Here is a 17514-nt window from a genome sequence, read left to right on the forward strand (position 1 = left end):
TTTGTTCAGTTAGATCTCCCTAGAGACTGACAGAAGCAGAAAAGTAATTTTGCTAACATCTTGCTAAAAACTCCACATTTTTTGCCAACAATCTTATCTTTTCATCCAGGAAACTACAACAAGTGCTTAGAGGTGAACTAAAGGCCTTTCTTTAACAGACTTAAAACAAGCTAAGGGGTATGGGTTTTCAGACAAACATGCTCCGAGGCTTCTCTGTAACAGAGCTCTGTTCTGCCAGATACAAGGAACCCCCTGAAAGATGCTTGATTACTTACAATATTAAGAAAGCTAAACCAGAATAAAAGTCTAAGTTAAGGGAAAAGTCAACAGAAGTCTAAGAGATAACCTACACAAAGGGATGTCAGAAGTATTAAGTGACATTACAGAACATGCAGCCTAAAATACTGCTGTAAATCATAGTGAACAGCATTCATTCATTTTTCATAGCACAGTAAACTAACAAACTTTCCTCTCCCCATCCTCTCTTTCTCTCCTCCTAATTACTCTTCCATTTTCCCCCTCACTAAATTTGCAAGGGATTTTGGCAAATAAATCAAACTGCAAACTCTCTCTCTTCTTTTGTTGTCTTCCACATTAAATTACAGAGATCTGACTCAGTAAAATAGTAAATGTGGACTTCAGAAGACACTAAAACAAATGTGAGTCTTGAAAAAAATTCTTAGTACTGGTTTTCTTTATGTAATAAATATAACAATGATGACAAACCACAAATCACCAGCTGGCAAGGTGGCAAACAAATATGCCAAATAGATCTTCTAAACTCCATCAGAGGTTTCCTATGTTCAAACAAATCCCATAAGAGTAAGACATTTGCTGAGAAATGCTGTACAGGATACTAATAAGCAGATTAAACACATACAGTGAAAGTATATTTAGAACTGTATAAGATGTCCAAGATGTCTATTCTCTTCAGCTGAAAAAAGTGTAAGAAAAAACACTAACAGGGTTTCTTGATTTTTTTAAAAAGGCATCTTACCATTGCAGTGTAGCTGGAGTTGAGTGTGGTTTCGATGCTCTATTATTTTCTTTTTCCTCATCTGTTAAGAAACAAAAATTACTATGTAATTTCAGTGGGAATTGCTCAGGCATTTATGAATTGCTAAGGAATTACCTGATTTAAAAAACGTTCTAAAGTGCCAAGGCTTTCTCAAAATATTGACTAAATTGTGGGAATGTAAATAATGATGTTCCCTAAGCTAGCATCTATAGATACTGCTTAAGGCAATAAACCTTGCAAACATCACTGATAGCAGGAGCAGAGTGGAGCATAGGAATAATGACATTGGAAAGGATAAATTTATCTGAAAAAGAAGTGCAACTCTTGGACCTCTCGCAGCATGTCAGAACATAAAAACCCTTTCACCTGCTTTAAGGGAACAGTTGCCTTACCCAAGTTTTATACTAGATGAGGCATTAAACGTAATGGGGTTCATCCACTGTTGTGATCCTAACGTACAATATGTACTAGATGTTTATAAATTTACAAAGATGAATTATGAACAAGAAAAACTGAAATTAAAAACATTCTATAATATACTTTCTTCCCTTTCAGATATATTTAATGATAGCGTTCCTCATTAACTGTTTCCAAGGAAACTCTCTGGTTTGCCGACTTTCCAAATATTCAAATAAAAGGTGAATAAAGAAGATAATAAAAATAAAGCTCCTAAAATAAAGGATTCTTCCTAGTTCACATTAGTTCTTTTGAAACAATTTTAAAGTATGTATAGAATAATTCCTACTAAATTGTGATTTGTGAAGGATATAAAACATTTCTAGGTGAAAGACGGAGTGAAGCACGAACAGCATCTCCAGAAGGGTATGCTTTGAGAAACATTTTTTTTATCAAACACGGTTTGATATTTTAACAACTTTGTCCCTGATAAAAGCATTAGGTAGAGAAGGCTTTGATACCTAAAAAAAAACGAGGTAAACCACTGCACCTATACACCTTGCTGCAAGTTCCATTTCTTCGTACAATTAACTTTTAGAAGTTATCCAAGTGAGCCTTTGGGACGCTGAATCCTAAGGGAGCTGCGCTATCACCTCTGAGTCTCAGACCCCGTTGGGAGGCCCTTTGTGCAGTCCCAAGAGCCGACACGCACAAACAAAACCCCACTTTGGAAAACACCATCTTCAGCCCTCACACCACAATATTTCTTCTGTTACATATAGGGCAAACTGTGTTTACCGAACGCCCTCTAGCCTGTGAGGCCGGTCCCCCGAATGTCAGGAAAATCCAGATTCACAGTTACCCGCAGACACTGCGAGCAGCCCCTCTTCTGCATCTGCATGACAATGGGCCTCTAATTATTGGACTGCACACTCCAGCCCTGCCTTTCAGGGGCCCACTTTTATTCAGCACATAGCATCAACATACACATTTCAAATCACTTTTAAATTGTGTTTTTCACTTGTTTTTCCTAAACAAACAGTGGGCACGCAACAAACCTTCGGCACACGGGGCCTGAATGCTGAGCGGCCATGGCTGTTGCAGGCCGATGGTGCTTGACAACAGGACAAGCGCCTTCTCCATAGCGGGAGGCAGAGCCGTGCAGCACGGATTCAAACCACCGGGTGGATTAAATAGCCGGAGCCACCTTCTCTCACAACAACGACTGTTTTTTCCTTCTTACCCTTATCTGACAGCACACGCACCTTAAGAAGAGTTCGCATGGCTTCAGCCTTCCCTGAGAAGAAGCTTAGGGAGAAGGGGGAAGACATGTCTGCCCCTGAGTTTCACTGTTTATCCAGGCAAGAGGGGACAACAGAGCCTGGCTCAGAGGTATGAGAGCACCTGCTGGGAGGGCAAGCAAGCCCTAGGAGTTGGACTCAGTGATCCTTGTGGGTCCCTTCCAACTCAGGACATTCTATGATTACATGATTCTATGGTGTGGAAGGTCCCACAGTCGCCATGGAGGGGCAAAAGGCAGGTGGCCTGACCTGTCCAGTCCAGTCCTGCATCGTGCTGTGCCCCCCCAGCCAGGGAAAGAATAGGCAGCAGGGCTGGGAGGGGCACACAGGAGTTATGGCACCTCCCCAGGCTTGGGGCAGGGAGGCTGCTGCAGCTCCCTTCACCTACAGGCAGACCTGTGGGTGCCCAGCAGCCAGAAACCTCCCAGCCATTCCAGAATTAAAAGTGAGATAGTCGTGAACAGTTCATCTCAGCAGAGTGTTGTAGGGTTGAAGTACTGGCTGGCAGAGGGCCTTCCCCCTGCTTAAGTAAAGAAAATTATGGCTGGCAGTCATGGAGGTGCACAGGTTTTACCAACATGACATGAGCTGGCAATGTGTGCTTGCAGCCTAGAAGGTAAATCATATCTTGGGCTGCATCAAAAGCAGCGTGGCCAGCAGGTCGAGGGAGGTGATTCTGCCCCTCTGCTCCGCTCTGGTGAGACCCCACCTGGAGTCCCGTGTCCAGCTCTGGAGCCCTCAGCACAGGAAAGACATGGACCTGTTGGAGAGGGGCCAGAGGAGCCACAGAAATGGTCAGAGGGCTGGAACAGCTCTGCTGTGAGGACAGGCTGAGAGAGCTGGGGTTGTTCAGCCTGGAGAAGAGAAGGCTCTGGGGAGACCTTATTGTGGCCTTTCAGTGCTTAAAAGGGACCTATAAGAAAGATGGGGACAGACTTGTTATCAGAGCCTGTTGCGATAGGACAAGGGGTAATAGTTTTAAACTAAAAGAGGGGAAATTCAGGATAGACATGAGGAAGAAATGTTTTACACTGAGGGTGGTGAAACACTGGCCCAGGTTGCCCAGAGAGGTGGTCGATGCCCCATCCCTGGAGACATCCAAGGCCAGGCTGGACGGGGCTCTGGGCAACCTGATCTAGTTGAAGATGTCCCTGCTCATGGCAGGGGCTTGGACTAGATGACCTTTGAAGGTCCCTTCCAACCCAAACTATTCTGTGATTGTAACAAGGACCCATATCACAGGGCAGGGCAGGGCAGAGCTTTTCTACAGGCTGGAGGGATTCAAGTCTTTGCTGTTGCAGGGAAGGAGACACAGCAGTGAGGTACAACAACCGAAGCTGTTGCCTTTAGTTATCGGCAGCATGTGGGGGCCCCAGACATCCTCCTGTCCCCCACTGTCATCTTGTTCAAATTAAGGTTATTGCTTCCCAAGTGAAAGTCATCCATTTTCTTAATCGGTATTTTCTATGTCAGTGCCAAAGCCTATCACCCACTGGTTTAACTTCAGTATAAAACTAGTTTTGACCTCGCTGGAAATTGCTACCCTGTTTTCCCAAAAATAAGACCTACCCCAAAAATAAGCCCTAACATGATTTTTCAGGATGCTCGAAATATAAGTCCTACTCTAAAAATAAGCCCCAGTTACAGTTCATTTAAAAAAGGCAATTTAAATAGTGTCCATGCAGCTGTACATGTAAAAAAGTAAGCATCTTTTGGAGCAAAAATTTTATAAGACCCTGTCTTATTTTTGGGGAAACGGGATAAGGGGATGCAAATTGGAAAGGCTGAAAGCCACTGATCTAAATAACCCCTCCTCTAACTAAGGTTCAGAAATCCGAAACCTCTGCCTGTGAAACCAAGAGGTACTACTCCACCCTCCCTGGAATAAACATTTTTATTATCTTTCTTGATTTAAGGGGGTTAGTATTTAAATGTGTATTATTAGATGGCTTTCACCTGTGCTAACTAGACCTAGTTTTCCCCTGGATATGGACACTTTATCAGACATCAAGCCACTATCTAAATTATACAATATTAGAGTCTCTACATCCCTCCCATCCCTCCCCCAGCTGTTTTTCACTCATGTTAAGAGTGAGCAACTGTGAGCAGGTGCTTTACCTAACCTGCCTTCAGACACACTACAAGCCAGCCATACTCAGCTCCTCCCATTTAAGGATTTGTTTTTAACAACACAAACAACAAGATCATAAACTGCAATTTAAATCTCCCTCCTCAGGTATGCCTGCTTCCTGGGGATCCTTCTTCAAGACTCTTCAGCATCGTCTAACTGTCCCTTAAAACCAAGAAGGAGAACAACGGACTTTGAACTTATTTTAAAAAATTCTTTAAGCACCATTTTCCTTCAAAATGTTATGCATTGAGCAATTAGATTTTCAACAAAACATGTTTCACAGTTAGCATGTCTCCCCTAAAATCAAGTCTCTATACAAGAGAACTTTTTTTTTTCCCCAATGGACCAGCTGTCAGCCAAAATGTTTCTCATTTTCACCAGGTGTTGGCTAAAATATTTATTTTCAGAAAACTTCCACTTTTTTGTTAAATAGATGGAAAGAATTACACATGGCATAGGAATGGAGGGGACCAAGAATTATACACTTTCAGTATTACATATACAAGCACTTTATTCTACCTTGTGTAGTTTAGCAACGTAATTTCATCAGGTAACTGACTAGCAGAATATAACAAATAACCATATTCCTTATATTTTAGTTGGTAGCAGCACACTTAGTGACTTCCCTAATGAGCCTAGAATGTTTTTTGTAACTCTTGACTCAGGTCTGATCCCAGATCTGTTTGTACAGCATGGAAGAAATGAGGAATGCTGTTTTCCCATGCTTTTTGGCCTGTCATTTTATCAGTCCCCATCAGAATAATGCTGTGGATTAAAAATAACCCATACCTTTTAAGATTCAAGACTTTTTAAATCCAATCTATTTTGTAAAGAAAGGAAATAAAGACACTGAGAAGACTTGCTTCAAGGCACCACCAAAGAACAGAGCTGAAAATTCTTCTGTGACAAATGTGACAAATGTGACTTGGAGTCACAAGGTAAAACCCTGCTCCTGATGCACAGCTGCAGGTGGAGAAAACCACTCGCCAGGTAGGAGTAGATCTCACTTCACCACCAGAAGGAGGACTACTAGCATTCCAAGGAAAGGTATCTTCGAGGTGCCTGGTTAGGTGGGAAACCTAGTATTTGTCCCAAGCTGAAAGCAGGTAATAACTTAGTTGCAAGTAAAACTCTCAGCATGGAAGAGGCCTTCGAAGAGATTTAAAACTGGGATCATCAATGTACTAGAAAAACAGTATTTCTTGGGTCACAGAGAATCTTTTTCTTCCCAAACTCCATCGAAGCTTCTTTGCTAGCAGCTTCATCTTTCTCCTTTTGAAACTCTGTTTCAAAGCCACTGTGACAGAGGTCTGTTTGTAACTTCTGCACATGTTTGTGGCTCTCCCTGAACTCTCAGTAGTATCCTCTAACTTCTGCTGCCTGGCTTTAGGTGCAGTTCAAAGGAATTCTTGCTTCTTGGAGCAAGACATGGAGACAATAGGAGCTACGCTCGGCACCCCTTGAAGCACACTGCCTTAAACGCAGTCAGCAAAACAAACCCAAGTGAAGACCCTGCATTAGTACACTTTTTTCTAAAATGTTGATGTTAGTCTGCTTGTCAGAACTAAAGTGGAGTTAAAGCTCCGCTTTCCACTATGAAGATAACAGAAGAGTTCTGTACTTCCCAATGCTGCCTGCATGTGTGTCAAAACCACTAAGGACATAATGTTATTAGTAGCTTTATATACATTAATTCCTTCCCTTAATCCAGGTAACTCCACACCTTTCAGAGGAATAGCCTCTTCCTCTGCAGCCCCTGCAGTCTAGGTTCTGACTGTTCTCAAAAGTGATTTGCCCTTAGCTAAAATTAAGCAATAGCAAGCAGCTTCCCTGTTTCTTACTTACACGTAGCCATAAATAAGACTTAGGCTCATTAGTATGTATTCCATGCTTTTAAAATAGAGAAACATGGGGACATAGTTCGAATTGAGTAGGTACAATTAAAAAAGAAAGAATTTTCACCAAGGAAAATTTCAACAAAATCAAGTAGCTCTTTTTAAAACATTTTTTCAATTGAAGAATAAGAGGCTTAGTTAAAAAACCAAACAAACACACAAACAAAAGAAACAAACAAACAAAACTAAAACAAAAAGCACACACAAAACACATACACCAAAAAAAACCCCACACACAAAACAAACCACCATTGCACTATTGGATAAACCTTCCATTTCATTTTCCAGTTTGAACACAGATTTTGAGCACTGCTTTTGAAGTGCAAAAATCAGTCTGAATTAGCCCAACTCTTTTATTATCTCACATGAACTATTTACATGTTTACGCTTCTAAATATACAGGAAAATTTGGACAAGCAACCCTTCCAGTTCATCATGTATTGTCATGACTCCTTTCTTACAGAACTCAAGCTGAAACTCTAATAATCCTTGAATTGTGTTCTTCCAGATCCCTATTTCAATTTGGAGAATCTGGCCCAATGCACAGTACACAGAAAATGTTGTGAGTTTGGGTTTTTTAATTATTAGATATCAAGTTGTACCGTTCCATTTTCCTGTGAATCTTTTGACTAACATGTAGAGTATGGAAGTGGTGGAAGGAAAAAATGTTTTAAAAAACGGAAAGTGAAATTTTATTTAAGAATTTTTATAATAGAGTATAAAAGTTGTGTTTTGTGAGAGGTTATAAGAGGTTCCAAGAGGATAAGTAGCACCCTAAGCAGCAGCGAGACTGTGGGAATCCACAGCTGTGAGTCATTGCTTCCCTTCATGATGAAATGCAGGTTCAAGAAGCCTGGAGGTATCTGGATGAGAACAGAAGATTGTGAAGGACCCCTGCGGCCTGTGGCCTGAAGTACGGTTCTGTAGCATACTCCACATATAGGAAAGGAGACTAGCAAAACTATTACTCTTGTCCTAAGAACCTATGAACTCTAAAAACATCCAGGAAAAAATAGTCACAAGACCAAGAATGATCCTGAGTAAGAACATCATCAGTTCACAGTGCAAATTCCCATAGTCGTCACTAGCTGCAAGGTCAAAAAAAACACCAAACAAAAAAACCCAAAACACACACAAAAAACCCCAAACAAACCCCAACAATAAACAAAAACCAGACCAAACCAAACCCACCCACAACAACAAAAAAAACCCACCACCCACAACACGACACCAAAGCCAAAGCCAAAGCCACATTTTCTCTGGTAGAATCCAGCCAACAGCTACTCAATGTATTTAGAGACAAAAACTAAGCAGTTAAGAGAAAGAAGGATAATGTCTTCTTTTGGCTGCAGATGAAAACTGGAGCTCCACTGACAACAACAATTTGACCACCATTCTGAGGAATACAAGTAGAGTTACGTGGATCTTCTCAAAACATTTTGCCTCCTGCTATTCGCATATGTATGACAGAGGCTGGATAAAGAGTGACATGATGGGTTTGAAATTTCTTAATTGGCATATGGGCACTGTTAGAGAAACGTTAAAAAACTCAAGAGCTGGAAAGGAACACATAATACAATGGTTTCTAAGATGAAACTTCTGGCTTTTTCTGGATTTCACAGATTATTGGTCTTCTTGCTGCTGGGCAAGCGGCTTCTTTCTCTTTCCTACTCCTTCCTCTTCACCGTCTCCCCTCACTCCCAAAACCAAGGATGACTTTTCAGGTGGATTAGTTCTCTTATCTGCGCTGCAAAAATGCTGCTATCCATGCAAAGGAAGCATCTGGGAGTACTGACTATTAAGAAGGAAGTCAGATGAAATCAACTCTCACTCTCATTTCCATTATATGGTGTGACAATGTCTCCTGCACACAAATTGTGGCAGAAAATTATTTATATATTTATTTTATCAGCTCTAAATTTGCTGCCTTTCGTTATCATCGCTTGTCCTTTAATTCCAGCACCAGAAAACAGAATGAACAACCATCCAATCTTCTCAATGCCATTGTCTGAATTATCTGCTCTTGCTAACACACACAGGTCCGCTTCTTACTGTCCCTGGGTATGTGGCAGATTTCTCATGTTCGCTTTCCAACCAAAAGCACGTATTACAAACTACCGCTGGTTTTGCTACAACCTGTTTAGGGTGACAGATCTAAAACAGAACATAGGAGACTTATAATTGTGACATTATAACCTGTTTTACTACAGTTAGTGGTGCTAAATAGTTACCTTGACAATACTGTCTCGAACTGCGAGTCTAAGGAAAAGCTCCCTAAAGTCAACAGGGTTGAATAGAGTCTGAAGTCAGAGCTCATTCATTCCAGATTCTTTCCATCACTTTCTCAGTAGCATCAGAGTGAAATGAATTTTATTGAGCCTTACACATTCTCATAAAATGCAAATTAACAAGCAGATGCTTTTTGTTTTTCACTAAAATGCACTGCAGTTTAATTTTTAAAGAAAAACTATTTTCTAATTCCTGAATTCTTAAAAACAACAAAAAACCCAAACCTGTCCAAGTTGTATTGTCTGTCTTCAAGGATTCTTATTCACTGTCCTTAGCCTGGGAGTCACCAATAAACACCATGTTTCTAACACCTTATTTCTCCTTCTAGAAGAGATATTGTCTCAAAAGTGATCCCCAGACAAAAAAAGAGTAGGGCCCAAATACAGCAAATTCCATGATCCATTAAAACATCGTGCTGCAAGGTGTGTAATTTTACTGTGACAAACTAAAGTAGTTCTCTTAAAACAGAAAAAAAAGTAAAAGGGACATTCAGCCATTAAGTGATTAAAAATGCACTTTCTAAAATTATGTGCTTGAATATTATAAAAATGTGAGACTTTATGAATTAAAGAATTCAGTCTGCACTAATACCTTGTAACATGAGCTAAGATGAAATATAGAGAGGAAAACTAACATGAAGAGTGTTTTGGTTTAGGCAAATGAAGTAGAATGGAAATTGCATAAACAGGGAAAAATAAATGGTAAGCTTAAAATTGTCTTACAATTTTAAAAATGAATATGTAGATTATTTTAACGTCTTTTTGGATCTTTTAAATTACCTGCTCCTGTTAAAAATCAAGATCTAAAATTAGCATAACTAGAAGATACAAGAAAAAAATAGCTATTTTAAAATCAGCTAGATTTATAATTGTTCCCACTCCATGACTAAAAAGGAATCAATATCACGATTTAATATGTGATTTTTTTAATTTGATGATTGTTTAATTCTTAAAATAAATATTTTGTATGTATGATTTGATATAGTAGTATTGAAAAACAGTAGAATTTTTCCTGTATTTCAACTGCATGGTATTCACCAGTGAAAAGCAAAACAGATGGTTTTACTCACGAGCTAATACTAATAGCATATTTTAAAGGTCGGTCAACCTTTACTCAGTGATACACAAATTCTTCCGGTTTAACTAATAGATAGTAATACTTCCTTTTAAATAGTGCATAATAGCAAATATTCCAGAAAAAAATAATAAATAGTAAAACTATTGGACATGTCAAGCAGGTTGACTCTTCAAACCACAGAGTACTAAAAATATTACCAAGATGTAGCAACATATAGCAGGAAATTAGCACTTGGCCACGTTCACGCTGATTTTAAATGAATGACAAGTTACTTACTTTCATCATTAGAAACATTCCCCAGAGAGGTGTGACTGGAATAACGTTTGTTTTCACTTTCATTAAGACATCGTTCAATCCAACTCTCTGCAAAAGAACAAAAATGCTCTTTTTTGTGTTTGTATAAAAAAAATTAAACATCAGCATATAAAACTAAATAAAGTACTAGTTTTCAACAGATGGTGTTCTGGAGCATTTCTGTTAAAATATGCTCAGTCTGAGGTTACTTAACAAGAAAATAATTTCTTGCTTTCAAACTTAGCTGTTGCTTTTTAGTTTCATTTTTTGTTTGTTTGTTTTCAAACAAGAGGCTGAAACACTTCCATGTACATAACAAACCTCCTCAGGATATTCTCTCCCCCTCCCACAATGCATTGAAACAAAAAAAATCGTCTATGTGGGCAGCTGAAACACAAAGTGCATCTATTTCTAAGTCTTAGTCTGGCAAAGACTTATGTACTCGAGTGTTTCTGCTGGCTGTGAAAGAACTCTTCGTGTGTGTAAAATCAATCATTCCTGTGAATTTTTGTTACAGTGGGGCTCAAACCGCGCTCTCTGAAATCCAGTCCTACAAAACCCCGCTCACCCTGGTGGGGTCCCAGGCCCCACCGAGATCTTTTCCACCCTGGTACGAGTCCAATGCAGCGAGTCAGCAGCCGCTGCGCTACTCAAACCTTTGTCACTCCACAGTGCATACTCAACCACTACTGCCTTCCCTCTTTCCCATTCCAGTTTATTCCCACCACTCAGTACAGCATTACATTGATTGGACCCTGCTGTTGTTCTTTCTGGAAGCTATAACATACATCCCCTGATGACTTTAGGGGATGCACCAGGATCAGCAGAATTTACTGTTACAGGTCTTCGGGGCAAAAGTTGCACCTTCCTATGTGTTTCCTTGGTCAAAGTATGAAATATGAGTCCTTGAGTTTGCCTGGAGTCCCTGGATATTACTACAATAAACTGACTTCCCTCAGAAGATTATTTTTCAAGGGCACACACGTGGGCAGAAATGAACTTATGCTGTGGTCAAAGCAAGAAAAAGAAGGGGTAGGTGGGAAGGTTGCAAGGTAACCCCGCAAGTTATGACAGGAAACAACCCCACTGAGCGAAGAGGTGCACATGAAATACGGAGAAACCGGCCTTGCTATCAGCAAACTGCCAGAGCCAGGAACACCTTCAAAGACAGGGAAATGGCTGCAGATTCCTTTCCATAAGCCACCCCCTTGACACATGGGGCTCCCGGCACAGCGCAGGCAGCAGCCTGCCAGCCAAGAGAAAACCCATCGCAGCAGCAGGCCTGAAGGGACAGCAGAAGCCCAGTGTCTTGGCAAAGCTGCCCATCTGCTTTATAGAAGGTAAAAGTTGGTATGACTTCACTTCAGCACCAAACACCAAGAAGTGAGTATATAACAGTCATGGCCAAGCACGTCCCGCAGGAAAAAAAAAAAAAAAAAAAAAATGGTTTGTAAACCCACAGCACTGCACAAACTTGTGTATATTCCTCTGTATACACACTCTGCACAGTCACACATACAAAAAGGCAATGACATCTGTGTAGGACTTCAGGAAGGTCTGCTGAGAGCACTTCAGAGCTGGTTGCCAGGCCCTGTCACAAGACCCCGGGTACTGTTGCTTTGTGCACTTCTGGTTTTCAGGCAGTGTAAGAGATCTTGTGGCAGCTCCAGGCCATTCCCTTCCCTCTGCCTCTTTGCCTGTGGTAAACAACATGCTGCAGTGCCGCCTTCATCATTGAGAGCATGTCTCTGTGTGCATCTTCCTCATTCACCAAACTCCTCTGTGCCTATACAGCCCCACAGCCATGCTGCCTCTTCCCTATAGCCTGCTCCTTTGAGGTACTTCTCTGAAAAATCAGCAAAAATAACTCTCGCTGTCAACAGACTTCTCAGGATATTTATTCGCCCATCAAATTCAACACGGCCTTGCATAAAAATCACTTTTAAGGTTGCTGACACCGCAATTTGAAACTTGCCAGCGAGGCCAGTGCTAATCAGCTCTTGTTCAGTTACCAACCCACAGGCCTGCGGCGACTCGAACTTTGAGGCTTTCCCTTCTCATGCTGCCCAGCTGCATGGGGTGGGGGTGTATCACCTCCTTGTCTAAAGGCCAACACTACGAGATGGCTGCTTCATGCCAGATTCCTTTTGCTGCCCTAAAGCTGAGCTAATAGCATCTTTCCTCTCCCATTTTGGCACCGCGAGCTGAGGGACAGGAGCTTGGATCCTCACTGATCACTCCGAGGTGAACAGAAACCTGCTGCTGAGGACAGCACCAGAGTGAGGTGCGAGAAGTCTTGAGAAAGATCACCCTGCCTCCTCCTCATCCTTTCAGCACACAGCCATGGCTGTATGTAATTCCCTTGGCTCAGAGCCCAGCCACAGCGAGTAAAAGCAAAGGCGGCTGCCATTAGCGCCAAGGAGAGACCGATGCCCAGCTCTGCCCTTTCTTTTCCTCCCGGCACCAAGAGCTGGGAAGCTGGGACACATCCTCTTCCCTCGGCAGCAGGGAACTGGCAGCAGCCATCTTTAGTCATGTTCCCTGACTAAGTAGCAGGAAAAAAAAACTTTAAGTGTCACTCGGTAACAATTTTCACCATCCTTCTTCGTGTACTGTCTCTGAGAACTGTGCATATACTCCTTTTTCGCTGGTAAAGCAGGCAGTTCATTCTACAAGATATAAAGTCTCTGGAGTAGGGCACAGTTGCTGTTTAATTATGTATTGCAACTCCTTTGGTCCTGAATCACGCCGGTTCAGCTCGCTGCAGCCTGAGTCTGGCTTTGTCTCTGTGGCCCTGCATTTAAATAGCTGATAGAAATTCTTCAAGCCTGAAAAGATGCATGACCTGTCTGGCAGCAAAGAATGAAGAAAACTAACTCTTTTGAGCAAAAATGTCAGGGAGTTTATGGCAAATTTGTCAAATTATTTGGTAAATGCCAAAACGCAACAAAACTAACTAGCTGTTTAAAGGCTGTATTATCTCATAAACTGAGTAATTTAAGTATAAATAATCTAATAAATAAATATTCTAATAAATACTTTCATTTAATAAGTAATTTTTTTACTGTTTGTATAAAGAAAAAAGTTTTTACAAGGCTTTTAACTCCCAATATTAATAAGAATGCCTTCAAGTATTAAAGAAAATACAAAGAAATAAAAAAAGAAAATACAACCGCAGTTCTGCTGAAATTTAAAATATTCCCTTCAGGATCCTGCAGATCCCAGATATGCTATCACCTGCCTAAAATAAAAATTAAAACAAAAAAAATTAAAAAAGAGTCAGAGCAAACAAAAAAAGTCAAAACCACGTCTGACTTTTAGAAGTTCTTCCAGAGTTAATACCACTAGATCTTGCCCCAGCATAACAAGCCCACTGGGTAGAGCCCTGCACATGTCAAATGCTCTTGTCCTCATGACGGATGGGTGACAACCCTGCTGTGCCAGGGCTGTCCCATGTACTCTGGCTGCAGAGCCAGAGGAAGACACCCACAATCACACTCTGGTGTCTCCAGGCTGAGGTTTCATCACTTGCTCCCAAGGCTGATGCGAATTACACTGCACCACTGTTCAAGGCAAGCTCTGAGTCACATGGTATGGGAGGTTTTATGCGATTAAAGCCTGAATTATTGCGCTTGGACCTTACGAAGTACTTTAGACAGGATTTCACATCAGGAACAGTCATAGAATAAGGGAGAGTTCAGGTGGTGATTAAGCAGAAGTGCATATCAGACTTGATGACAGTGAATCACTAACACAATGTGTACAATCCTCAGATTTCTAGCGGGAAGGTTTGTGAGAGTAAAAGAAAATATTTTTATTCAGTGCATCAGGTCTTAAGCCACTTATTCTCTTTGCTCTCTAGGACTCCTTCCCACCCTGAGCCCCAGCATACTGTACCCCCAGTTGAACCAGCACAGTGGTTTGAGCAAGGATCAGCACTAGACAAAAAACATCCAGGCAAAATAAATAGATTAATATCTAGTAATAAAATGTTGGGTAGTCACATGCTGATAACTCTGTACTGTGACACAGTATGGAAACTATTACAATCTTATTAGCAAAGAATGCAACTAAGGTATATTTAATGGTGTTTTGAATATGCACCTTTAAATATTCCATCAACTGTTTTACAAAGGTCAAAAGTGAATTATAATGAAGCACACAACTACATCCCTCAGCCTAACAATTTTTGTTATATAATTTTGTATACCACTGAGTACAAACACATGGTATCTTCTGCAGGATTCTAGCGTGAGGGAAAGGAGATAGTTATTAAAATTACAATCATTTTTCCAGTGTCAGCTTTCTGACAGAACAACTTATTATCAAACAAACAAAACCCATAAATTGTTCCCAACAAAGTGCTGAAAAATGGATTTTAAAGAACTATGGAACCACTTCTAGCCATCATTTTGCCTCTTCTCTTGATCCCAATCTTGCTAAGAGTGACACATGCACCAAACCTCAAGCATGACAGTATTCCTCTTCCACTAAATGTGCCCACCACACTTTCAACAAGGGAAGTTTAAAGTAAACTTGTTTTCAAAAGCTGGCAGACCAGAGGCCTGTGTGGCTTTCCCTTGTCCCCAGCAAGGCTCTTCCCTTCACACTGACAAGCATACTTTTATTTGTATGGTGCTTCAAACACAGATAGGCCTGAGACGCCCTAAAACAGAGGCAAACACAGGAGAGCTGCTCAGGATAGGAGCTTTCATGAACTATCAGAAAATAGAAGCATGAAATGTGGTTGTAAATATACCTTTGCCAAACTATTTTGACACCTTGTCTCCTTCTCCTGGAAGACACCTTCGAAAGGCCTCTCCCTACAGAGCCCCAGCTGAGGTGAGAGGACACAGCGGCATTGCCCGCGTACTGCCAGGACATTTAACAAGATAATTACTCCCTCTTGTTTGTATAATGGTTATTGGCTTAGCATATTTCCAGCCCAGAAAAGAAAGCATTCATTGCTCCCACATGTGCACAGCCACAGCGAGGGCGGTGTGCGAGCCACCTGGGCTCGGCACTGCAGAGAGGAAGAGGAGGTGGATCTGATCACAGCTGGCACCAGCTTCTGCAGCTGCTGTCCTGCCAGGAGGGTTAAGAGCTGCTGCAGGATCAGCACCTGTAATCACAGCCTCCACCGGCCTTTGAGAGCCACCGTGTCCTGCTCAGCACCCAAGCAGGATGACAAAAGCAGCTGGAGGGGCTGTGCCGCACAGCTGGGGGGTGAGCACACCCAGAGCTGCTGGCTGCAGCCCTGGGACACCTGTGTGTGTCCTGAAGGGAGATTAAGAGATTTTACTGGCAAAATGAAACTCTGTGGTCACCTAATCTTAGCGGCATTTTTGCCTCACCTCATCACTGTGGTGCTGACTGCACTGGTTTTCCCCAGTTATGCCGTATCCTCTGATCTGGATGTGGTTGTATCACTGGCATAACTGCGAATTGCGATTTTTTACTGAAATGGTATGAGATGAGAATCCCCATGTTCTAGAAACACAGCCAAGGCTTGTTGTAATCACAGTATCAGAGTCTGCACAATCACTGTGTGCTTATTTCACCACAACCTTGGCAGTTGCACAGAAATTCCTCTCATACACCTTCAGCTCTAGATTGGTTCCCATGCTCCAAATTTTAAAGCAGTTTGCTAACAAGCGTGACAACTTACTGAGTGCTCTACGCAGAAGTTTGCTTGTCACTGGAACAGAGCTACCTCTGGAATAAGAATTAGAGATTTGCCAGGACTCAAACTACACCCAGCGTGATGTACTAATTTGGATGGTGCAGCTGCAACAGTCCAAGTCCTTATTCACAGCTGCTCTTGTAATTCTTTCCCCATTTTTCTCAAGGCAGATGTAGAAAAACATTGAAAGTAACTGTGAACAAAGGCATATAAAAATGTAGATAATGCAAATATAATGGGACCACCAAATTTTAGTGGGTTTACAGGAGGACCTGTTGGAAAAAAGAATACTCAGAAGTGATGACAGACTTAATTTTACAGTTCCTGCGACAGAGGAGGAACTCCTGTCATGCATATGGAGTCTTAGCACCCCTCTGAGTTATTTGTTTGACATTCTCAGAGGGAAGAGTAACTCGTCTCTTCCTGTAGCAATCTCTTTGCCAAGTGCCTCAGTACTGAGCTGGCCAGCAATACTGCCTAGCTGCTCATCTGATCTGTTAGGCCAAGAGAAAGCGGTTGCAAGCAGCCGATTTAGCAACTTAAGGCAGTACCTCAAAAGCTCAGGAGGCTGACTGAAGGTCGTGGAACCTCCTTTTTCCATGTTGCTAGCCCATGGCACTAATCAGAAAATGCATCTACCACAGGTTTGGGTTTTTTGTGGGTTTTTTGTTTTGTTTCGTTTTTTTCAGTGGAGTTGATGGCACAATATTCTATATCTTTTCTTTTTTGGGAAAGCCATCACTGCCCTGACAGCTTCTTCTGTTCTCTGGCTTAGGATAAATGCTGAGGTCTACATGATCCATTGGGGTTTTTCTCTGCAGAACATGGTGCGAGACATGCCGCCACCCAACAAGTGCTCTGTTCACATTGTCTGTACTGCACCAGAGCTGTGGACAGAGAACTTCTAACCTCTACAGCTCTTAAATTCATAACCTCTGAACAGTCTGTCTGCTTTGACTATCCCTTTGTGCACTGCAAACCTGATTTCTAGCTTCCATATGAATTAAAGTAAAGCAAAAAATTAGCCAGTACGTCTAATATTTTCTCTGGTGCAATTGAAAACTACATCTTATAACACTTAAATGTCTTGGTTCAATTAGTTATATCAACTTAGTAGGCAAAACACTAGTTCAAACAGTCCTTTAAAGGCAAAAGAGACCATCCTTTTCTGTCAGCTGTAATGATTGGGAGATAAACCTGAAGTCTGACCCTCAAACTATTAAAAGCATGCTCTAGCACTTGCTGCACATCACACCTGCTCTGACAAGAAGCAGGGATTCACGTTCTGAATCTCCCACACACTTTGCAGCACAGCACTGCTGGTTATAGCTGCATCCACCACCTGAGAAGTGTGATGCTGCTGGAGTGCTGCGGCAGCTAGTTACAGCAGCACATTCAAAGCTTTTCAAGAACCATACTGTTTGAAAGGA

The 17514-nt window shown here is 41.5% G+C and overlaps 1 protein-coding gene across 1 annotated transcript in view; it reads right to left on the minus strand.

Moving 5' to 3' along the window:
• RFX4 (regulatory factor X4) overlaps positions 1–17514 on the minus strand; it is a 97531-nt gene that overhangs the window by 67150 nt on the left and 12867 nt on the right. The window contains exons 2-3 of the mRNA XM_065640953.1: positions 10384–10470; positions 998–1058 (exon numbers count right to left, since the gene is read on the minus strand). Coding sequence (XP_065497025.1) covers positions 998–1058; positions 10384–10470 — 148 coding nt within the window. The remainder of the gene's footprint in view (positions 1–997; positions 1059–10383; positions 10471–17514) is intronic.

The sequence above is a fragment of the Caloenas nicobarica genome, chromosome 1 (assembly GCF_036013445.1).
Source record: "Caloenas nicobarica isolate bCalNic1 chromosome 1, bCalNic1.hap1, whole genome shotgun sequence".
Taxonomy (NCBI): Eukaryota; Metazoa; Chordata; class Aves; order Columbiformes; family Columbidae; genus Caloenas; species Caloenas nicobarica.